Genomic DNA, 20,615 nt, shown 5'->3' on the forward strand with positions numbered 1-20,615 from the left:
TGCTGGGTATGTCCGTGTTTCTATAACCCACCGAACTCTGACATGGATTACAGGATCTTTTTCGTGCGCACTTGGTCTTGTGCTTGCGTGTACACACGGGGGTGTTCGGACACCGAGGAGAGTCTGCACACAAAGTTGACTCTGAGAAATAAATCTCTCGCCGAACGTGGGGACGAACTCACGCTGACAGCGGCCAACTGGATACAAATCCAGCGCGCTACCGACTGAGCTACATCCCCGCCCGCAAAAATGAACAAAATACAAAACTACTTCATGAAAGGTCATAAATTCATCACAAACAAATGAAACCTAGCGATATGTTTTCTCTTCTTACAAAGTCAAGGAGTTTGTTTTGTTTTGTTTTGTTTTGTTCGCGCTAGAAAAACAAATAAATCCAGTGTTTCGATACACCGACGTTCGGAGAAACACGACCGTCAAACCAATTGACCCCTGACACACAAATTTTGACCCGTGCGCAAGACGTTGTATCGATAAACGAAGCGAAAATAAGAAATAATAAAAGCAAAGAACATAGCAACAAGAAATGCAAACATCTAACAAAGCCGAGCAAGCAGAATGACAGGTCTAATGAAAAACAAAGAGACAATGAGTCGGAAACAATATCTTTCCTTCGCTGCACGACGCAAATCTTCTGTGACCTTTGACCCAACGTGCCTTGCTGCACGATGCAAATCTTCTGTGACCTTTGACCCAACGTAACTTCCACATTCGATCACTAAGCTTAATATTTACAAGTGAAAAACGAGGGGGTGGAATACTGAGAGGCTCCTACAGAACTGTGCATCCTCAAACCTGACCGACTTATCTCAACATGTTATGAACTCAAAACACAGAGAAAGTTGCTTTCACACGCCAGCTTTGATTGCAACAACGTGCTGGGGCCCCAAAACATGTATTATCGAAACGGAACTTGTGTTTCAAAGCATGGCTCCCTGTGTTGATTTTGCACTTATTTTCTCACTACCAAAATGATGACAAAAACGATGTTTGGTGGTTTGTTGTGAGACCAGTTTTTTTGTCGGTCCTCGGGGGACATATATCGCCTTTTGTGACCAGTTTTTTTGTCGGTCCTCGGGGGACATATCGCCTTTTGTTTCATATTTATTGACCGCGGCCTTCGGCCTTGGTCAATAAATATGAAACAAAAGGCGATATGCTCCCCCTCGGACCGACAAAAAAGCTGGTCTGTCAACGACCCATCGAACATCTTATAATGTCCACACGCACGCATTGCATTGACTACTAATTTTAGTTTAAGGCTTTTTGTGTCATGCTTTTACGCACCACCTCGTTGATGTCATTTAATTATATATTTGTTTTTGTGTCTGTGTTAGTGTGTGTGTGTCAGTGTTATTGTTATATGAAGTCTTATATCGCGCGCGTATCTCCAGACTCGGACTCAAGGCGCAGGGATCTATTTATGCCGTGTGAGATGGAATTTTTTACACAATACATCACGCATTCACATCGTCTGAGACACTTGCATTGACGCTATGCAAGCTGCCATCTCTAAACGAATCGTTCCCAAATTTAGTGTGTGCGTTCATGCCACTCACGGTCGTGTTATAGCACCATTTACGTCAAATGATTCAGGAGGCTTCTTTATTTCTTTATTTATGTCTGCAACCAGAATTTTTCTGTTTTTTTCTTCTACATGTTGAAGGTGGTTCATATTCGGGACACCTACATGTATACGAGTACTTTGAGATTTTTGTTTTGTTTTGTTTTGTTCGCGCTAGAAAAACAAATAAATCCAGTCTAATATAGCGGCAAATTTGATGTAGTCAGCTCTGTCTGGACAGGATAAAAAAAAGAATGGTAGGCAATTTAGGCCAGTTAGAGAATTATTTTGTGTGACCAGAACTGATAATTAAATATTTTGCGGGTTTATAATTATATGTATTGTGTTGTATAAGTATGTAAAGTACGTGAGTAAATTGTTAAACCTTTTCCTTTTTGGAATATTGTTATGAATGAGGCGAACCTGGAATTGAAAGTGTGAGTGATTGTTGTAAGTACGACGTCATTAGTTATAGCCTTAAAACCCATTCGTAACAATTCCTAACTAAACAATACTTACATTTACTAGTAGTCTTCGCCGGCATTTTGCAAGCGAGCCACACGATCTTGAAATAAGTTCGTTATCTGTTCATAAGTGTGTGTCTGTCTACTTGAAAGAACTTTGGGTCGACGTACTAGTAAATGTAACGTATTGTTTTGCTAATAATAAATGTTCCAATTATCTACCATTCTTGGTTTTCTAATTTTGTTTAGTAAAAGAAGCAACATTTAACTAACTAACTAACTAACCATTCTTGGTTTTTTTATTCTGAATTTTGGAACGTCAATCTGATTTTGGATTTCTGTCTTGACAGAACGATTCCGTTTAAGCGTCACATTTGAAGTGAACGCTGACAGAAAAAGGCTTAACGGTTTTATGGTTTTGGTGTCCCTGGCTATTTTGACAAGTGCAAGTTATCCAGAGATGGTAACTGTGTACAATGAAACTGTTTCTTGTCATTTTCTCAGAGCAGAATGTTTATATTAAGGGCTCTTCCCCTATGTATGGATTCTTTGGTTACTTAACTTGATTGATTGAATAAAAACTTCCGACTTGATATCACATTAATGTTAAAGAATCGTCATTTTGAAACCTAAAAAAAATCACAATAATTCATTAGAATGCAAAACAATCTGATTTTATTCAGTCGCATTAGTTCACCTGTGGAGATGACGGTGCTGACTTGAGATTGCAAAAAACATAGTTGTTGCATGTTCAAAATCGAGCATTCAAAGAAAATATGTATTTTAGTTTCCAAAGCACTTTTTATTATCTGAAGTTAACACTATTTTAGCCAGAAACAAAATCAGCATAAAGAAACAGTCAACGAAAATTATACATTGATACTACCGTTCGTCGCATCAGAAAAGATCCGGTTCAAACTTTCCAGAAATATACTGCGACCTGTTTTACTTTTTTAAGCTAGAGTTTTCCATTCACTAATATACTTCTAAGGTACAATAAAACAAGCTTGCCATGTCGCATAAAGTAAAACTAATACATTAAAGCCTCGCTACGTCTCCCGTAAACCATCAGTTTCTGGTCACAGACAGTCAGGCTTTTACACACAGTACAAAAAACCCTTAAGTTTAAACACTCACCACTAGAGAACATCCTAAACCAGCCATAAAGACCGTCGCGATATAACCTTTGTGGTTGAAAACGACGTTAAACACCAAATAAAGAAAGAAAGAAAGCCATAAAGAGCGAGCATTTTTCAAAGAATTTATTTTTGCGTGGCCAGCCGGATTTTCTATAAAACAAATCGGAAGCCTCGTTTTGGCACTAGACCTAACTTTTAAAATCTAAATAATAAATTGACAGCTTGTTACACAAACATTCTTAATCATAAAAGAATTCTTTTTTCATCAAGACAAGATCAGTACAATTCGAAGTTTTGAAAGTTTCAAAAAAGGGAGCGCGGAAGCAGGTGAGGTCACGCAGGGTCGTGTTTGCCTCATTCCAAAGCTTAACAAAATGCTGCGGTGTAAACTCAACACCATGTTTACTTAAAACCAGGACACGAATGTTCTACTTATCGCTTGCTTTTTTTAAGCCAACCGCCGCCGATAAGTTCGTGTGACTCGTAGTCGTTGGTTGCATTTTAGATTCAGAGGTACACAATAACGCGCTATTGCAGATACAGCGAGTCCCATTGAAATCACAAACTGACGACTAAATACTGAAAAAAGGAAAGTGGGTTACACGGGTCCACGATGGCTCAGGTGTTGAATAAACCACGAGAAGTGGTGTGGTTTACGCATGCTTAAATAGCCATTCAAACGAACAGTGTTATTTAATGCTGTTAAATGCTATTGCAAGTGTGTTCCATAAGGTTAGAACTGTTTATTTCGTGAAAGATTCCATCGTTCTGTAAACCTCATGTGAGGCGGAGAGATACTAGTGTGTTGAAATCCCTAGTGAGATTCATTACAAATGTTGTGCACAGGTTCCTCTGAGCAATATGTATAAATCTGAAGAAAGAAAAAAGATGGTTTCCTTATTAGCTTTTTTTTACCATTTTTTTTTATCTGGGGGGGGGGGGGGGTCAAATACAATTTTGCAGAAAACACTGTGATTTTGAACGTGATAGTCTTTTACATGTTTGGCCTTGCATATGATAAGTACGTAATGCATTTTATTGTATAGAAAAATGGATAGAAAGTATCAGTATATCATAATATGTTACTAACAAAATGTACGTGGAATGTAATCAACGATTGTTGAAGCCGTACAAGATTAAATCATCATAAGTGCATGTAAGTTCATTATATACAGTATCCAAAGCACAAAAGTAATTAGGGTGTTAGTTATAGATTTCTCAAAATGTATCGCCGCCTTTAACCAAACCCCCACGTCCTGACTGACAAACATGATCAAAACATTAGATTTTCAATTCATTGAACTGTTCATTTGAAACTGAGTGCATAATAATGTTGTTTTCAGAAATGCTAACAATTTATGATAAGAAAGTATGGGAGCCACTCTATTGGTTTTAAATGCATTCTGTGTTGACATTGTGAGCAGAAGCACCTGGAACAGCCTACGGAAATTCCCACAAGTAAATTTTAAGGGGCTTATTGTCCGTCAGGTCTTAATTGCCTATATTGAACATGAATTGGTTTATACGATTCGAGGTTTTACGCCCTCACGGCTTTTGATGTATGCGTGTTTAGGTGGTATCAGCCATCTGCACTTATGGTAGAATGACCAAGATCTTTAACGTGCCAGTGTGGTGACACGGGGGTGGGAGATGGATACCGTCTCTGGGTCTGCACATAAAGTTGACCCGGCCCGGATTCGAACCAGCGACCTTTCGATCACATGTCCAGTGCTCTACCACCTGAGCTACCCGGGCCCCCGCAACACCTGTATTGACATTTTTATATAAAAAGTTACACTGCCGGCTTGAGCGATTCGCACAGTATATCAATCAATTATTAAGTATACAGGACGTTCAGTTAGGTTTCAGTGCACTTAGCAAAAGATTCATATACTATGCATATGAACTATAATTATTGTTTTGAAGAAATTATTTGTTTCCGACACGTTCAGGGCAAGTAATGAAGTTTATTTCTTGTCTCTATAGAAAGAAAGTAAGGTACATAACGGTCGAAAGTCACCGTTTTATATCAAAATCACAACAAACAGATAGAGTGATTCCCCCAGTTAATTAATGGACAAATCAGTATAGATGACGTTCAAATAGGCTTTAATACTCTTAACAATAGACTTCCGTAGTACTAAGCATCCAAACTAAACTTGGCCAAAAATGTATTGCAACAATTTTCGCACGCTCAAAATGGCCTTAAACCACAATCCATTATAATTGAACTTTATATGCTGGAAAAGGTAATTATGTCTACTGTTCATATCATTTGTTCGATCGGTGGTACTTTGTATAGGCATCCCGTGGCAGCCTGTCAAACAAGGTCACCCCTAAAATCGACCTGACAAAAACCAATGCCCCGTTTTTTAAAATCTGCAAAAAATCAGAATGTGCTCTTACCAAACACTTCTGACTACCATTGGAAAGGCCATTCAAATTCCTGTTCAGAGCATTTTGTTTCATGCACCTTACCGTCTTTAGTCTTTATGTAGCCTTTTGTCAAAGGCGGTAGGTGTCAACCGTTTCAGAGGCCAAAAAGGCACGTTTTGCGGCCATTTTTGAGGGGGTCTTCCACTGAGAGAACCATATCTGCTTAAGTTCTCAAATAATTGCTTTAACAATTTCAGAAGTTATGACCAATAGGCTGACCAGAATCTGTGTTGATTTTTGTGAACGTGTATACTAAGCGTGTCGTATTACGTAACTTTTCCGAAAGATCTAAACAAATATTCTTATTAATTCAGGGTTTAAGGACAAAAAATCAAAAAGGTTGAGGCAAATGGTGCCAAAGTTTCAGGCAGATCTGAGTGCTGGTTTACATTTGCTGGAGATGGGAACACGCAAGAAAAATTATCTATCACCGTCAATGGTACCGTATGCAGCCGCCGGAGAGACTAACAGTCCTAGGCCTGTGCTTGGCTGTGGTTATTTTTAGCCGGAGCACTGTACGTGGTCCGTGCGATACACGCTTTGGTGATTAGATGGTTGTAAGAGTGTGCGGCGGGCGCGCGGTAGTCGGTGTGTGTGTGTGTGTGTGTGTGTGTGTGTGTGTGTGTGTGTGTGTGTGAGTGTGTTTATGCGTCCTTTTGTGATTGTGTGTGTTAGAGAGAACGAGGTATAGAGATTGGGACAGACACACTCTCTCTCTCTCTCTCTCTCTCTCTCTCTCTCTCTCTCTCTCTCTCTCTCTCTCTCTCTCTCTCTCTCTCTCTCTCTCTCTCTCTCTCTCTCTCTCTCTCTCTCTCTCTCGCTTGTTATTTTCATTTGTCCAAAGCATCAGTGTTCATTATATCCTCACAAAAACACTCAAAGTTTTAATAACACATTTACTCATGCATGTATATGTGTATTCAGCATTGTTTTCACTACGTTACATATACGACGCTTTATATTTGTGTATAATAATTATGTAATGTGTAAATATTCATATGTTGTTGTTTTTCTCTACCTTTTTTTCTACGTTAATATCCGTGTAAATATGTGATTAGATTAGTCCCCTCTCTGGGCGAGGGCTGGTTGAAAAAAAGCTCGTTGTATTGCTTATGCCACAACCCTCAAAAAATAAAATTTGATTTGATTTGATTTGATTTGATCTCTCTCTCTCTTTCTCTCTCTCTCTCTGTCTCTCTCTCTCTCTCAGTCTCTCTCTCTCTCTCTCCCCCCCCCCTCTCTCTCTCTCTCTTTCTCTCTCTCTCTTACTCAGTCTCTCTGTCTCTAACACACACACACACACACACACAACTTCGGCACAAACAGACAGACACACACACACACACACTCACACACATACAAACACACACACACACACCCACACACACACAACCCTCTCTCTCTCTCTCTCTCTCTCTCTCTCTCTCTCTCTTTCTCACTCAGTCTCTCTGTCTCCAACACGCACATTATCACGAACAGACTCAAACGCACACATATACACACAGGCAAACACACTCACACACACACGCACACTCACACACACACACACGTACACACACACACACACTCACACACACAATACCGCGCGCCCGCCGTACTCTTATAACTATCAAATCAGCACAGCGCTCTGGCTAAAAATAACCTCAGCGGCAGAGGCCAAGGACTGGAAATCTCTACGGCAAATGTAAACCAGCACTCAGATCTGCCTGAAACTTTGGCACCAATTGCCTCAACCATTATTTGCTTAGCATGCAAAGTCACGATTTTTTGTCCTTAAACCCTGAATTAATAAGAATATTTGTTACTAGATGATTACCCGCTTCGCCGGGTACCGGCTTCGCCGGGAAGAAGTAGAGCCGAATACCGGGTGAGTGGCGCACCGTATGCCGGCTTCGCCGGGTGAGTGGCGCACTGTACGCGATTGACGCCACACGAAGGAAGGGAGATAAACGCGCAAAACACTGGAGAAGATAAGGAAGAGTTACTGGGAATGGATGTACAGAAAAACCATAAAAACCAAAATCGGTTCAGCGCTGCGCGCTGAGAGCACGTGTTGAAAATTTTCATCGACCAGATTGTGTCCGGGGACTACCTGAATATGCCCACCATATTTGAAGCAGATCCATCGAGAACTTTGGCCGTGCATAGCGAACACACAGACAGACACACAAAAGCTGTATATAGATATAGATGTTATGTTATGTTATATGAAGTCTTATATCGCGCGCGTATCTCCAGACTCGGACTCAAGGCGCAGGGATCTATTTATGCCGTGTGAGATGGAATTCTTTACACAATACATCACGCATTCACATCGACCAGCAGATCGCAGCCATTTTGGCGCATATCCTACTTTTCACGGCCTATTATTCCAAGTCACACGGGTATTTTGGTGGACATTTTTTATCTATGCGTATACAATTTTGCCAGGAAAGACCCTTTTGTCAATCGTGGGATCTGTAACGTGCACACCCCAATGTAGTGTACACGAAGGGACCTCGGTTTTTCGTCTCATCCGAAAGACTAGCACTTGAACCCACCACCTAGGTTAGGAAAGGCGGGAGAAAATTGCTAACGCCCTGACCCAGGGTCGAACTCGCAACCTCTCGCTTCCGAGCGCAAGTGCGTTACCACTCGGCCACCCAGTCCTTTTGTTTAGATCTTTCGGAAAAGTTACGTAATACGACACGCTTGTTATACACATTCACAAAAATCCACACACATTCTGGTCAGCCTATTGGTCATAACTTCTGAAATTTGTAAAGCAATTAATTGAGAACTTGAGCAGATATGGCTCTCTCAGTGGAGGACCCCCTCAAAAATGGCCGCAAAACGTGCCTTTTTTTGCCTCTGAAACGGTTGACACCTACCGCCTTTGACAAAAGGCTACAAAAAGACTAAAGACGTAAGGAGCATGAAACAAAATGCTCTGAACAGGAATTTGAATGGCCTTTCCAATGTGAGTCAGAAGTGTTTGGTAAGTGCACATTCTGATTTTTTGCAGATTTAAAAAAACGGGGCATTGGTTTTTGTCAGGTCGATTTTAGGGGTGACCTTGTTCGACAGATGATAAAATCGTTTATATAACGTCACTCTGTAAAAACATTGGCGACATTTGAGTTCGACAGGCTGCCACGGGATGCCTATACAAAGTACCACCGATCGAACAAATGATATGAATAGTAGACATAATTACCTTTTCCAGCATATAAATTTCTATTGAAATGGATTGTGGTTTAACGCTTTTCTGAACGTGCGAAAATTGTTGCAATAATTTTGTGGCCAAGTTTATATTGTTTGAAAAAATTGGTTTTTTTCTCGACGTTCAGACGTTTCTTGTCTTTGGAGAGAAAAAAGTAAGGGATGTAACTCCTTGAATAAATGAAGCAAAATGACGTCACAAAGCAGGGGAAGTAACTTGAATTCACTAGTCAATCTCTCGAACTCACAGAATGAAATTGAACGCACTGCATTTGTTCACCAAGACAAAATAGCTTTGTCGATACCCCGCGGCCAAGACACGTACCGCAGACACGTTTACCTGAAAAGCGTACAAAAAGTGACAAGTCAGTATATTGCATTTAGCGCTTGCGCTTGACAGAAAGTGCTCTTTTCTGTATACTTTTTAACTTTCTGAGCTTGTTTTAAATCCAAACATAACATATCTATTATATTTTTGGATTCGGGAAATGATAAAGAATAAGATTAAATCATTTCTGGATCGATTACTAAAATTTTAATTTTAATCAGAATTTTGATATTTTTAATGACTAAACTCATTTACAGGATGGTAGGGAACTCAAATGCAATCCCGCATTCTGGGCGTCGTCGAAGATTGCTTGACCAAAATGTCAATTAATTTGATTGAAAAATAAGAGCGTGACAGTGCCGCGTCAACTTTCACTAAAGGCCTGATATGACGTCATCAAGACATCATTGAAACAATGGAGGGGGGAGGGGACCTGTCTGGGCGTACCATCTTGAAGAATTTGTATACTTAGTTTCGGCCAAGTATTTTTATCTGAATCGCTCTACACGCACACACACACACACACACACACACACACACACACACACACACACACCACTACCACCGCCACCTTCGTCTCGATTCCCCGTCTATGTTAAAACATTTGGTCAAACATTTAGTCAAATTTGACTGAATGTAAACAGATCATCATTCAGTCAATCTTTGGAAGGCACTTTCATGTAAGTATGAGATGGAATTTGTCTTTGGACACGCACGGTTATGTCACTTGTTTCTTGCAATGAAATAATCTGAGATATGCTAGGAAACAACTGAAGTCCCAAAAGCAAATCGCTTTCTCAAATTGAATATTTCTATTTTTTCTTTGACTTTGACCTGTTCGTCCTGTGCAGAACGTGGTACTCAGATTGTTTGAAGGAGTCCAGTGAAAGTGTGTATGCCTACCGGGGTCAGTTGCCAGGCCGGATCATGTCCTTGCAGGAACAGTGCATGCATTACAATGCTGGAATTCCTTGCTCAGTAAGTATGTCGATGTTTCACATCAATACTACAATAACAATTAAAGTAGAAGTGCAACGCCAAGGCACTGCATACCCCAGCGAAAGACAAATCTCTCTCTCTCTCTCTCTCTCTCTCTCTCTCTCTCTCTCTCTCTCTCTCTCTCTCTCTCTCTCTCTCTCTCTCTCTCACACACACACACACACACACACACACACAAAAACACACACAAACACACACACACACACTCACACACACAGGGGCGTGCGCAAACCACGTCACACACACACACACTCACACAAACACACATCATCCACACACACACACACTCTCTCTCTCTCTCTCTCTTCCACACACACACACGCACGCATGCACGCACACACACACACACACACACACACACACACACATAAATAACCACACACTCTCTATCTCTCTCTTACACACACACACACACACACACACACACACACACACACACACACACACTCACACACACACACACTAACAGTAACACTTAACACATGTGCACAAAATGAACGTGCACACACACACCGCGCGAGAGAGAAAGACCGCAGGGAGGCATGACGTCATGATGCATTAATTGACGCCAAAGACTTTCGACCGTGACGTAATCTTCTTTCGCGAGCTTTATCCATAGACTTGGAATCTACGGAATTTCTACCCGGCCAAAGCGGCCTCGGGTGGCGTTTGCTCAAAAAATGGGGGCGCCTATTGCACCCACCGTATTTTAGTTAGTATGTTCCCAATTTTTGGTGAACTTCCATACCCAATTGTAGCACTTACCTGTTAACAAAGAATCCTTCTTTATCATGTATTATCGGTATGAACATTTTTCAAGTCGATTACGTAGAGGTGATAGAGAATACTACATGGCTTGCTGTGTCGTACCAGATTTACACGAGTTGGTTTTTTTAAATATTGAACTGCGAGCGAAAGCGAGCTGTTCACTATTTGAACAAGAAGAGCAAACGCTCGATCGAGTCACTTTCGCAGTTCTGAATATTATATGAGGCATCAGATGGACAGGAAGAAATTGCTATTCACAACACAATGAGTCACGTTCACATAAAATTTGAGCCCGGTCACTTTTATAGTTTCCGAGAAAAGCCCAACGTTAAGTTGTGTGTTGCCGAACAGAAAAGGCTAGTTATCTCCCTTGTTTTTCTGATAACGTTCGTAAAAGGCTACAGATGTAAATACTTTGATGTAAAGAATAATCCTACAAAGTTTCAATCACATCCGATGAACTTTGTCAAAGATATAAAATGTCTAATTTTTCCTTTGACGCTGACCTGTGACCTTGAAAAAGGTCAAAGGTCAACGAAACCATCGTTAAAGTGTAGAGGTCATTGGAGGTCACGACTAAACAAAATATGAGCCCGATCGCTTTGATAGTTTCCGAGAAAAGTTTGTCAAAGATATAAAATGTCTAATTTTTCCTTTGACGCTGACCTGTGACCTTGAAAAAGGTCAAAGGTCAACGAAACCATCGTTAAAGTGTAGAGGTCATTGGAGGTCACGACTAAACAAAATATGAGCCCGATCGCTTTGATAGTTTCCGAGAAAAGTCCAACGTTAAGGTGGTGTCTACGGACGGCCGGCCGGCCGGCCGGACGGCCGGCCGGCCGGACAGACTAACACTGACCGATTACATAGAGTCACTTTTTCTCAAGTGACTCAAAAAGCAACGAGTGTAAATCTGGTAAGACACAGCAAGCCATGTAGTATTCTGTTTATCCTACATACTGTACTTACGTGTATTTGACTGAAAATGTCTTGCAGTAGAGGCAGCTAAATTGAAGACGCTTGTTTTCGAACCTCGATCTCTTCTAAAGCCTCGTGCAATCTAGTACGTCAAAGCAAAGAAACGTCACTCTGAAAGTGTGGCGTGACGTGTTAGTTCTAAAGATGCATCGAGGGTAATTAGCGAGCGCAATTTTTGTTTCTATAATGACGTTTGTCTCGGTGACTTTGGCATCGTAAGCAGTGGAAAAACAGGTCCCTTCCAGACTTGCTTGACATGACCTCATTTACATGATATACACACGTGTGATTTGAACGATTATTATCTCACGGGTGTCTCTCTCACGTATGTAGGATAATAGAGGTTACATGCCGAGTCTCAATGATTATTAAAAATAATGGTCGAAGATAGCGGATCATGAAAAATGCGAGCTTCAGCGAGCTTTTTTATGACCGCGAGCTGAGACCATTACTTTTAATAATCACTGAGACGAGGTATGTAACCTCTTTATTCCTCCTTTCTTCAGTTATTCAAAGAAAAGAGGAGTTTTTGTGCGAAAGTTTGATCGAATCATATTCACTCAACCAGTCTACCTGCGCAGGCGATTGAATAATGCGCGGTTGTATAGTTCAGGAAAAATCATTCAATTCTGTCAACACTTCTTGTCAGTTTCCCTGTTTTGGACTAAAATCAAGTAAGAGGAAGGGCCCCTAATATGGACCACTTGGTAGTCCTTCTTTCTTAGGTTAACCGTTAGGTCTAATTAGAGTAAAATAGCTTTGATACACATTCAGCAAAAAATAAATACAGAAAACATCACAAAGGGTCCATAATAGGAGCCTGGGCGCCTAATATGGACCAGTGAAGCGGCCTTCACGAATCACTGTAAAAAGCCCCCTATATTTCAAAATAACATGATACAACTTAGTGTACAAGTCAGCCTAATTAAAATATGTCCTAGATTTATCTGTTTCGGGTTGATGAGAGCATTATTTGAAGCACACCAGGAAACTAAAGAAGGTTATCAAAAACAGAGTGAAAATAAGTGAAATTATCAACTTCCACAAAAAGAAGACTTTTCGTTGCATTTTTTTTAAATCTCGAGGGCTAGTTATAGGTTATTACCAGCAAGCTTCTTAATGAATTAATGAAAATAGCCTTTAGCTTTTATTTTCTTCGATTTGTTGAAGGTGGTCCATATTAGGGGACTTGCTATTATTTTTTGTTTGCAGTAGAAACTCGGGGTCAACACTGCTAAAATGTAACAAATACGGTTTTAGCTGTCATATATAGCCATTTCTGTTTGATAAAAGCTTTGGCCGTAGACAGAAACGAGTCCGTTTTAGGCAGCAAATTTAGAGTGAACGCTGCCAAAAGTGAAAAAAGAGAAAAAGCCTAACGGTTTTGAGATTTGTGTTTCTGCAACTGTTTTGACATGTGCAAGTTATCCAAAGAGGATGAATACAGCGAATAAACCTTTTTTGAGCGCTCTTGCGCCGTTAGTTGGTGGTGGTCCATATTAGGAGCCGGTCCATATTAGGAGCCCTTCCACTACACAGTTATGTTGTTATTCTGCTGTGGCGGTAATGGCAGATTGTGTGTGTTCTGTTCATGTTTTGGTATCGCTCAGGAAATGTTCTTTCTTCGAATGGGACTAGCAGACACAATGAAGTTCCGTTTTCTGGGGCAAAATAATGTATGAAACCGCTGTATGTTCTTTAAATTGATGAGATGTGTGCACTTGGTTGCGTGTGATCTGTTTATAACATGAAATATTATCGAAAACTAACCGTCTGATTGCAGTCTTTTTCTCCAAGCAACTCAGTTCAGAAAATTTGGAAGGGGAACTACTCTTATCGTACGAGAGTTACTTGCCTTGGAAGTTTGCTTGCACTCATAAGAGATCTAAAGCGAGTTTCTCTGCACTGATCGTTAGATTTAGATTTAGAAAACAACCAAACTCATGGATTTTATATGGAGATTAATGTGTTCAAGCCTGTAGTTGCTAGTTTAAAATTAATGCAATATGTTTGTATTGTTTGGTCTAGAGATGTATATTTCGTACATTAGAGCGTTCGGAACTTTTCAATCGCTAAAGTAGTTCCCTCAAAGTCTGTGAGCTATCGAGGATTCAGGCCCGTTGTTGGGTAAGTGATTTTGGTTGTTGGGTAAGTTACCGAAAAATAACTAGCCCTACACGTTTAAGCCGGTCCTTAATTGGACGAAGTCGACTACGCGTAGCTCACTTCGCGAAGCTACCAGAACTAGACTTCGTCGCAGTCCAAGGGAAGGCACTATGGCGAAAAAGAGAGTTATCTTTTCATGTCTTGGCGTCTCAAATGCGCGTAGTCTCGACCAGCGCGTGGTGTGCTTTTTTCTGAGTACTTTACGTCACAAATTGTACTTTACGTACTTGATGATGACGTAAGTTAATTGTCTGTGTTCTATTTCGTTGACTGAGCACGGCCGGGACTAGTTGGCGTGAGCGCTGGGATTTCGAGTTTCATTCGACATGTCAATGCATCGCAGTATGAAATAATACACTGAGGTAGGAGGTTAGTTCTTGTACTTTGGGTCAACCAAAGTCGATAAATGCATTCTTCACTATGGTATTGAGTCTGATTTCGTCGTCCATCTTGAATCGAAAAGCACTCTTCTTACAAAAAACCCAACTTCGTTGCGAGCTACGGCGAAGCTTCGCATGTCAAAACTTGAGAAGCGATGTTGGGGTCAAAGTATCACGCCGTAGCTGCGGGTTTTTGGAGTATAAAGACTTCGCGAAGCTTCGTGTAGTCGACTACGGGCTCAATTAAGGACGGGCTTGACAGATGGGGGAATAAAAAACGCTCGCGCTGGACCCGAGTACTCTTCAGACTGGCTCGCTCAATAAATATTATACGTTATTTGCGTGTTTGACCAAAATATGACATTTTACACAGATCGAGACAGTCATTGTTCTCCGAGACCGCGCTAGCGGTCGAGGTGAACAATGACTGTCGAGATCTGTGTAAAATGTCATATTTTGGTCAAACACGCAAATAACATTTATGTATCGATCGAATTCCTTTCAGGTACTATGAATGTGTTGTTGTTTTGACGATTGAACGAGCACACACACACTGACATGCAATCAAACACATTTGCTTCATATTTGGGTGTTTCAGGTTGACCGAAACTTCCAAGGAACTACAAAACACACGTCATGTACTGACTTTGTTGTTGTTTTGACATTGAACAGCACACACACATGCAATCAAACACATGACGTACGTGTGTTTTGTAGTTCCTTTAAAGTTTCGGTCAACCTGAAACGCCAAATTATAAAGTTTTGTCGGCCTCTGACGTCACATGACTCAAAGAAGAGATCTCCAATCGATACATTATACGTTAATTGGATCTGTGATCCAAACATGGCTTTTGGTCAATCGAGATGGAAGTTTATTCCACAAGCCCGTAGGGCGAGTGGAATAAACTGCCATCGAGATTGACCAAAAGGCATGTTTGGATCACAGATCCAATTAACATATATATCTCGACATTCACTGGTCTTAGGGTTTTTGTTTTCAAAAAAGAAAGAAACTTGCTTGAACACGGACCACTTCTCCGAGCAAAATCAACAAACCTAATCACTCGCATTCCACCTCAAGGTCTCGGCCAACCAAGACTATGGCATACTCGTAGCAAAGCTGCCGAATGGTACCGTAAACCAAGAATAGTGACGTAAGAGAATAGAATGTCGTCTTTTGATTTGGAACGTGACGTGTTTCAGAACTTCTTCTGGACAACTCGGATGGTCTTCTGCGTAGTGGTTGGCACGAGATTCTTTTTCTTCTTCGACAGTTCATCTTATTTTCACTTTCAAGTATGCGGACGACTGAACTTGACCGCTAAAAAGTAGTCCTTTCGGAATCATTACGCCGAGTCTGAACATGAGGTCTGAACATTGTTTTTAGGCAGGATCTAGGTGAAAGCGAGGCTGTTCTTATCTCTGTGTACAGTCGAGAGAGAGAGAAATACATGTCGAGACATAAAGTTTTGTCGGCCTCTGACGTCACATGACTCAAAGAAGAGAAATCCAATCTCCAATCGATACATAAATGTTTGGAATGTCTGTGAATGTTGGTTTCTGACCAGAAATGCAGATCTATCTCTGGCCGATTCATAGATTCAACCTACAAACTGCGACCTCATCTGTGATCAGATATGTTTCGACAAGCATTAAACGGATGAAATTAACCACATGCAGTTTATTCTTCAGAAAAATGCACACAAAAAATGGGTTGGGTTCGGTGATTTGTACATAAACGTCTTCCTCGCGATAGATTCGCTTATTATTTTGTCTTCTGAAGCCGTCATCAACACGAACACAATGATTGCAGAAGCAAGACTGATTATTTCACAGCTGCAATGAGAATAGAGAACAAAGACGTTTTGGGTAAGCTTACTCACGTCAGGTCTTCACTGACAATCAATCAATCGATCAATGAGGCTTATATCGCGCATATTCCGTGGGTACAGTTCTAGGCGCTCTGCAGTGATGCCGTGTGAGATGAAATTTTATACGGCCAGTAGATTGCAGCCATGTCGGCGCATATTTACCTTTCACGGCCTTATTCCAAGTCACACGGGTATGGTAGACAATTATTAACTGTGCCTAAGCAATTTTGCCAGGAAAGACCCTTTTGTCAATCGTGGGATCTTTAACGTGCACACCCAATGTAGTATACAAGCTAGGAACAGACGGAAAATTCCGAACAAAAGTAAATGACGTCAAAGTCTCTTTCGCTTTGCGTGTAACTTTGTCATGACGTATTTTTGTGTGACGCGTTCGGCTGTTCTATCAGGTCAATGGCTGCGTGTTGCCCCGCCGGTGTGAACTCCTCCTACGGCCAAGTCGTTTTTGTGGTTTATTTCGCATTTAGGTCCCAGGTAACATTATGAAGTTTTAATACGATCAATCGGACCTATTATCAAGTTAGTGTATCAACTTTTGAACGAACTGCGCCCAGTAGTTTCCCAGCAATAAGCTGTTAAGTGGAGAAAGACACACAGACACACAATTAAAGTCTGCTGAGCCCTCGGGGATAATTACACATTAACATGCTTCCATTTGAAACTTCGAGGTCGTCATGCGACGGAGGGCTTCAATTAGACTTTGGGAGGGCGTCAATCCACGATGAATACCGAGAAGTTTCAAATGGAAGCATGTTAATGTTATTGTAATTCAATCTGACGACGATCTCTTTCCTGCTTTCATGCGATAATAATAATAATAATAAATGAGCATTTATATAGCGCAACATCATAACTTTACAATTATGCTCTTTGCGCTTGACACATTCATAGTCAACAACGCTTAATTAAAAGCATACACCATCAAACATACATTACAAAAGATTCTTCCACTAACTAAGTAATAAAAACATGAATAAAATAGGTAGTAAAAAACAAGGAAAACAGACAGAATTGGTTCTGTTCTGTTCACAACCTACATGCAAGGGTCAAGTCCCAAGAAATATGTCTCTGTATTCCTATCTTATCACTCTGCTCCTGTTTTGTTTTCTTTCACATACATTTTCCCTTCTTTTTTGACGGGTTTCTGGACACCAAACTCTATAACAAATTCTTTTCATCACAAAAGCGATCTTTGGAATTGACTGACGTAGTCCGGAAGAATTCATGCATCAACTTACGTCACGTATTCGACGTCATCACTTCGCATACCTTATGGTCTCGGTATTTCGTTGGCCTTCATATTTCCTACTTGTACAATGACCCTCAAAGCTAACCGAGACTTGTTGAGGTTGTATCAGTGCGCCTCGCCAGCAGGTGGTTAATGGCTTTTTTTAGCGAGTGGTTAGTATCGACAATTAATGACCGGTAATTTTTAATGAGTTGGGGCATTCTGACCAATCACAGGATCTGTTTCATTAAAACGCCAACTTGATTGAATTACAATTACACATTAACATGCTTCCATTTGAAACTTCGAGGTCTTCATCGGGGATTGACGCCCGACAAAAGCTAATTGAAGCCCGACGGAGCGAAGCGACGGAGGGCTTCAATTAGACTTTGGGAGGGCGTCAATCCACGATGAAGACCGAGAAGTTTCAAATGGAAGCATGTTAATGTTATTGTAATTATCTCTTTCCTGCTTTCATACGGTTGTAAACAGACAAAATTGGTTCTGTTCTGTTCACACACTACTTTCAGTCCACCTACCTGCAAGGGTCAAGTCCTAAGAAATATGTCTCTGTATTCCTATCGTATCACTCTGCTCCTGTTTTGTTTTCTTTCACACACATTTTCCCTTCTTTTTTGACGGGTTTCTGGACAGCAAACTGTAAACCAAATTCTGTCATCACAAAAGCGATCTTTGGAATTGACTGACGTAGTCCGGAAGAATTCATGCATCAACTTACGTCACGTATTCGACGTCATCACTTCGCATACCTTATGGTCTCGGTATTTCGTTGGCCTTCATATTTCCTACTTGTAAAATGACCCTCAAAGCTAACCGAGACTTGTTGAGGTTGTATCAGTGCGCCTCGCCAGCAGGTGGTTAATGGCTTTTTTTAGCGAGTGGTTAGTATCGACAATTAATGACCGGTAATTTTTAATGAGTTGGGGCATTCTGACCAATCACAGGATCTGTTTCATTAAAACGCCAACTTGATTGAATTACAATTACACATTAACATGCTTCCATTTGAAACTTCGAGGTCTTCATCGGGGATTGACGCCCGACAAAAGCTAATTGAAGCCCGACGGAGCGAAGCGACGGAGGGCTTCAATTAGACTTTGGGAGGGCGTCAATCCACGATGAAGACCGAGAAGTTTCAAATGGAAGCATGTTAATGTTATTGTAATTATCTCTTTCCTGCTTTCATGCGGTTGTAAACAGACAGAATTGGTTCTGTTCTGTTCACACACTACTTTCAGTCCACCTACCTGCAAGGGTCAAGTCCCAAGAAATATGTCTCTGTATTCCTATCGTATCACTCTGCTCCTGTTTTGTTTTCTTTCACACACATTTTCCCTTCTTTTTTGACGGGTTTCTGGACACCAAACTCTAAAACAAATTCTTTCATCACAAAAGCGATCTTTGGAATTGACTGACGTAGTCCGGAAGAATTCATGCATCAACTTACGTCACGTATTCGACGTCATCACTTCGCATACCTTATGGTCTCGGTATTTCGTTGGCCTTCATATTTCCCACTTGTAAAATGACCCTCAAAGCTAACCGAGACTAGTCAGGCGGTATCAATGCGCCTCGCCAGCAGGTTGTTAATGGATTTTTTAGCGAGTGGCTATCGACAATTAGTCACCGGTAATTTTTAATGAGTTGGGGCATTCTGACCAATCACAGGATCTGTTTCATTAAAACGCAAACTTGATTGAATTACAATACATGGTAATAGCGTTCGTGGGATATCTCCAGCTTCGCTGGGATAAACATCACAGCGCACAATACAAGCAAAAACACCGTTGCTCAGCCAGAGTTGCGTTGCTGTCTTTTGGCTATCTACGCCCACCAATTCCAATGTTGGAAGGTTCATTTAATTTCTGTTCCTTCTCTTTCGTTGCAACAGAGCAAGCCACTGGATTCTCAGTGTCATAACTTGTGTTGTGAAAACATTCTTGAAGTGTCAGTAAGCAGTGAGCCTGCAGCGGACGGTACAAGCTGTGGACAAGAAAAGGTAGGGTGAACGCTGTTTTTGATTCAGCTAGCTACTTGAATTACTTTGGTTCATTTTATTCACATTATCATATGCTAGAATGTCTTTCATCTTCCAAAACGCATCCCTTTTTCTGTCAACAAGGTACATATCAATCTACTGCTACTGAAAGGGAAGTTATATATCAAATAAAGGTGCACCGTGCAAGACAGAAAAATAGGATAAAAGAATTTTCTTTTTTTCTTTCCCTCTCAGATTGTCAGTTGAAACTTTTTTTAAATGCAAGACAGGTAGCCACAGATCCTGATCGAGTTGGCACTATTTCTGAAGAGTCGATGTGGTTCTTTGTGTGTGCAGTCTTGCTTTGCAGGCCGTTGTGCGGCTAATCAGCAACTTCCCACAGCTCCACCACTGAGGATTATGTAACCAAAGCTAAATAGGCTTCAAAGAAAGAAGCAATATATGGTAGTAAATGTAATTAGTAAATTAATGATAAATAGTTCTTAGTGTGCGTTAGTATGAGTGTGCTGGTGTTTTATTATAATATAAAAGATAAATGTAATTTTGTGTGGGTTGCTATTTATACATATATTTATAATTTTAAAGTGAAAAGTAATAATTGACAAAAAGTGTAGAGAATTGATTACCGTGTAATACAAAGAAATGTATACCTATTAACCTGGTTCTATTAGTAAGATCAGTTTTAAAGTGTTGGCAGGAAAACCACACTGCAGCGGTACCTAGTGACCTCAAGACCGAATTCCGGAGTAGTCGGCTTTCACGGCTGACGTCACAAAACTTTCCCCATTCACAACACTGGAGTCTGCTACGGCAAAGCACCGCTCGTGCGCGCACGGGGCCAAAGAAGCAAGGCCAGAGAGAGAGAACCATCGCCGCTCAACAGACACCGACTGAAGAGAATAGTGACTAGTCTGAGTTTAACTGTACTCAAAGTAAAGGGAGAATGGAATCTTGAAATGATTGTTAAAAACTGTAGTAACAAAAGTGTTAGTCAGTATACTTACTTCTAGAGTAACGACTGCACCTGAACCCCACCC

General features: G+C 40.8%; 1 protein-coding gene across 1 annotated transcript in view; it reads left to right on the forward strand.

Annotated features, from left to right (window-relative positions):
• Positions 1 to 19,983, forward strand: part of LOC138965993 (A disintegrin and metalloproteinase with thrombospondin motifs like) — a 104,316-nt gene extending 84,333 nt beyond the window's left edge. Inside the window, exons 7-9 of the mRNA XM_070338076.1 lie at positions 10,002 to 10,128; positions 19,471 to 19,578; positions 19,915 to 19,983. Coding sequence (XP_070194177.1) covers positions 10,002 to 10,128; positions 19,471 to 19,578; positions 19,915 to 19,983 — 304 coding nt within the window. The remainder of the gene's footprint in view (positions 1 to 10,001; positions 10,129 to 19,470; positions 19,579 to 19,914) is intronic.
• The last annotated feature ends 632 nt before the right edge of the window (positions 19,984 to 20,615 follow it).

The sequence above is a fragment of the Littorina saxatilis genome, linkage group LG5 (genome assembly GCF_037325665.1).
Source record: "Littorina saxatilis isolate snail1 linkage group LG5, US_GU_Lsax_2.0, whole genome shotgun sequence".
In the NCBI taxonomy this organism is placed as follows: Eukaryota; Metazoa; Mollusca; class Gastropoda; order Littorinimorpha; family Littorinidae; genus Littorina; species Littorina saxatilis.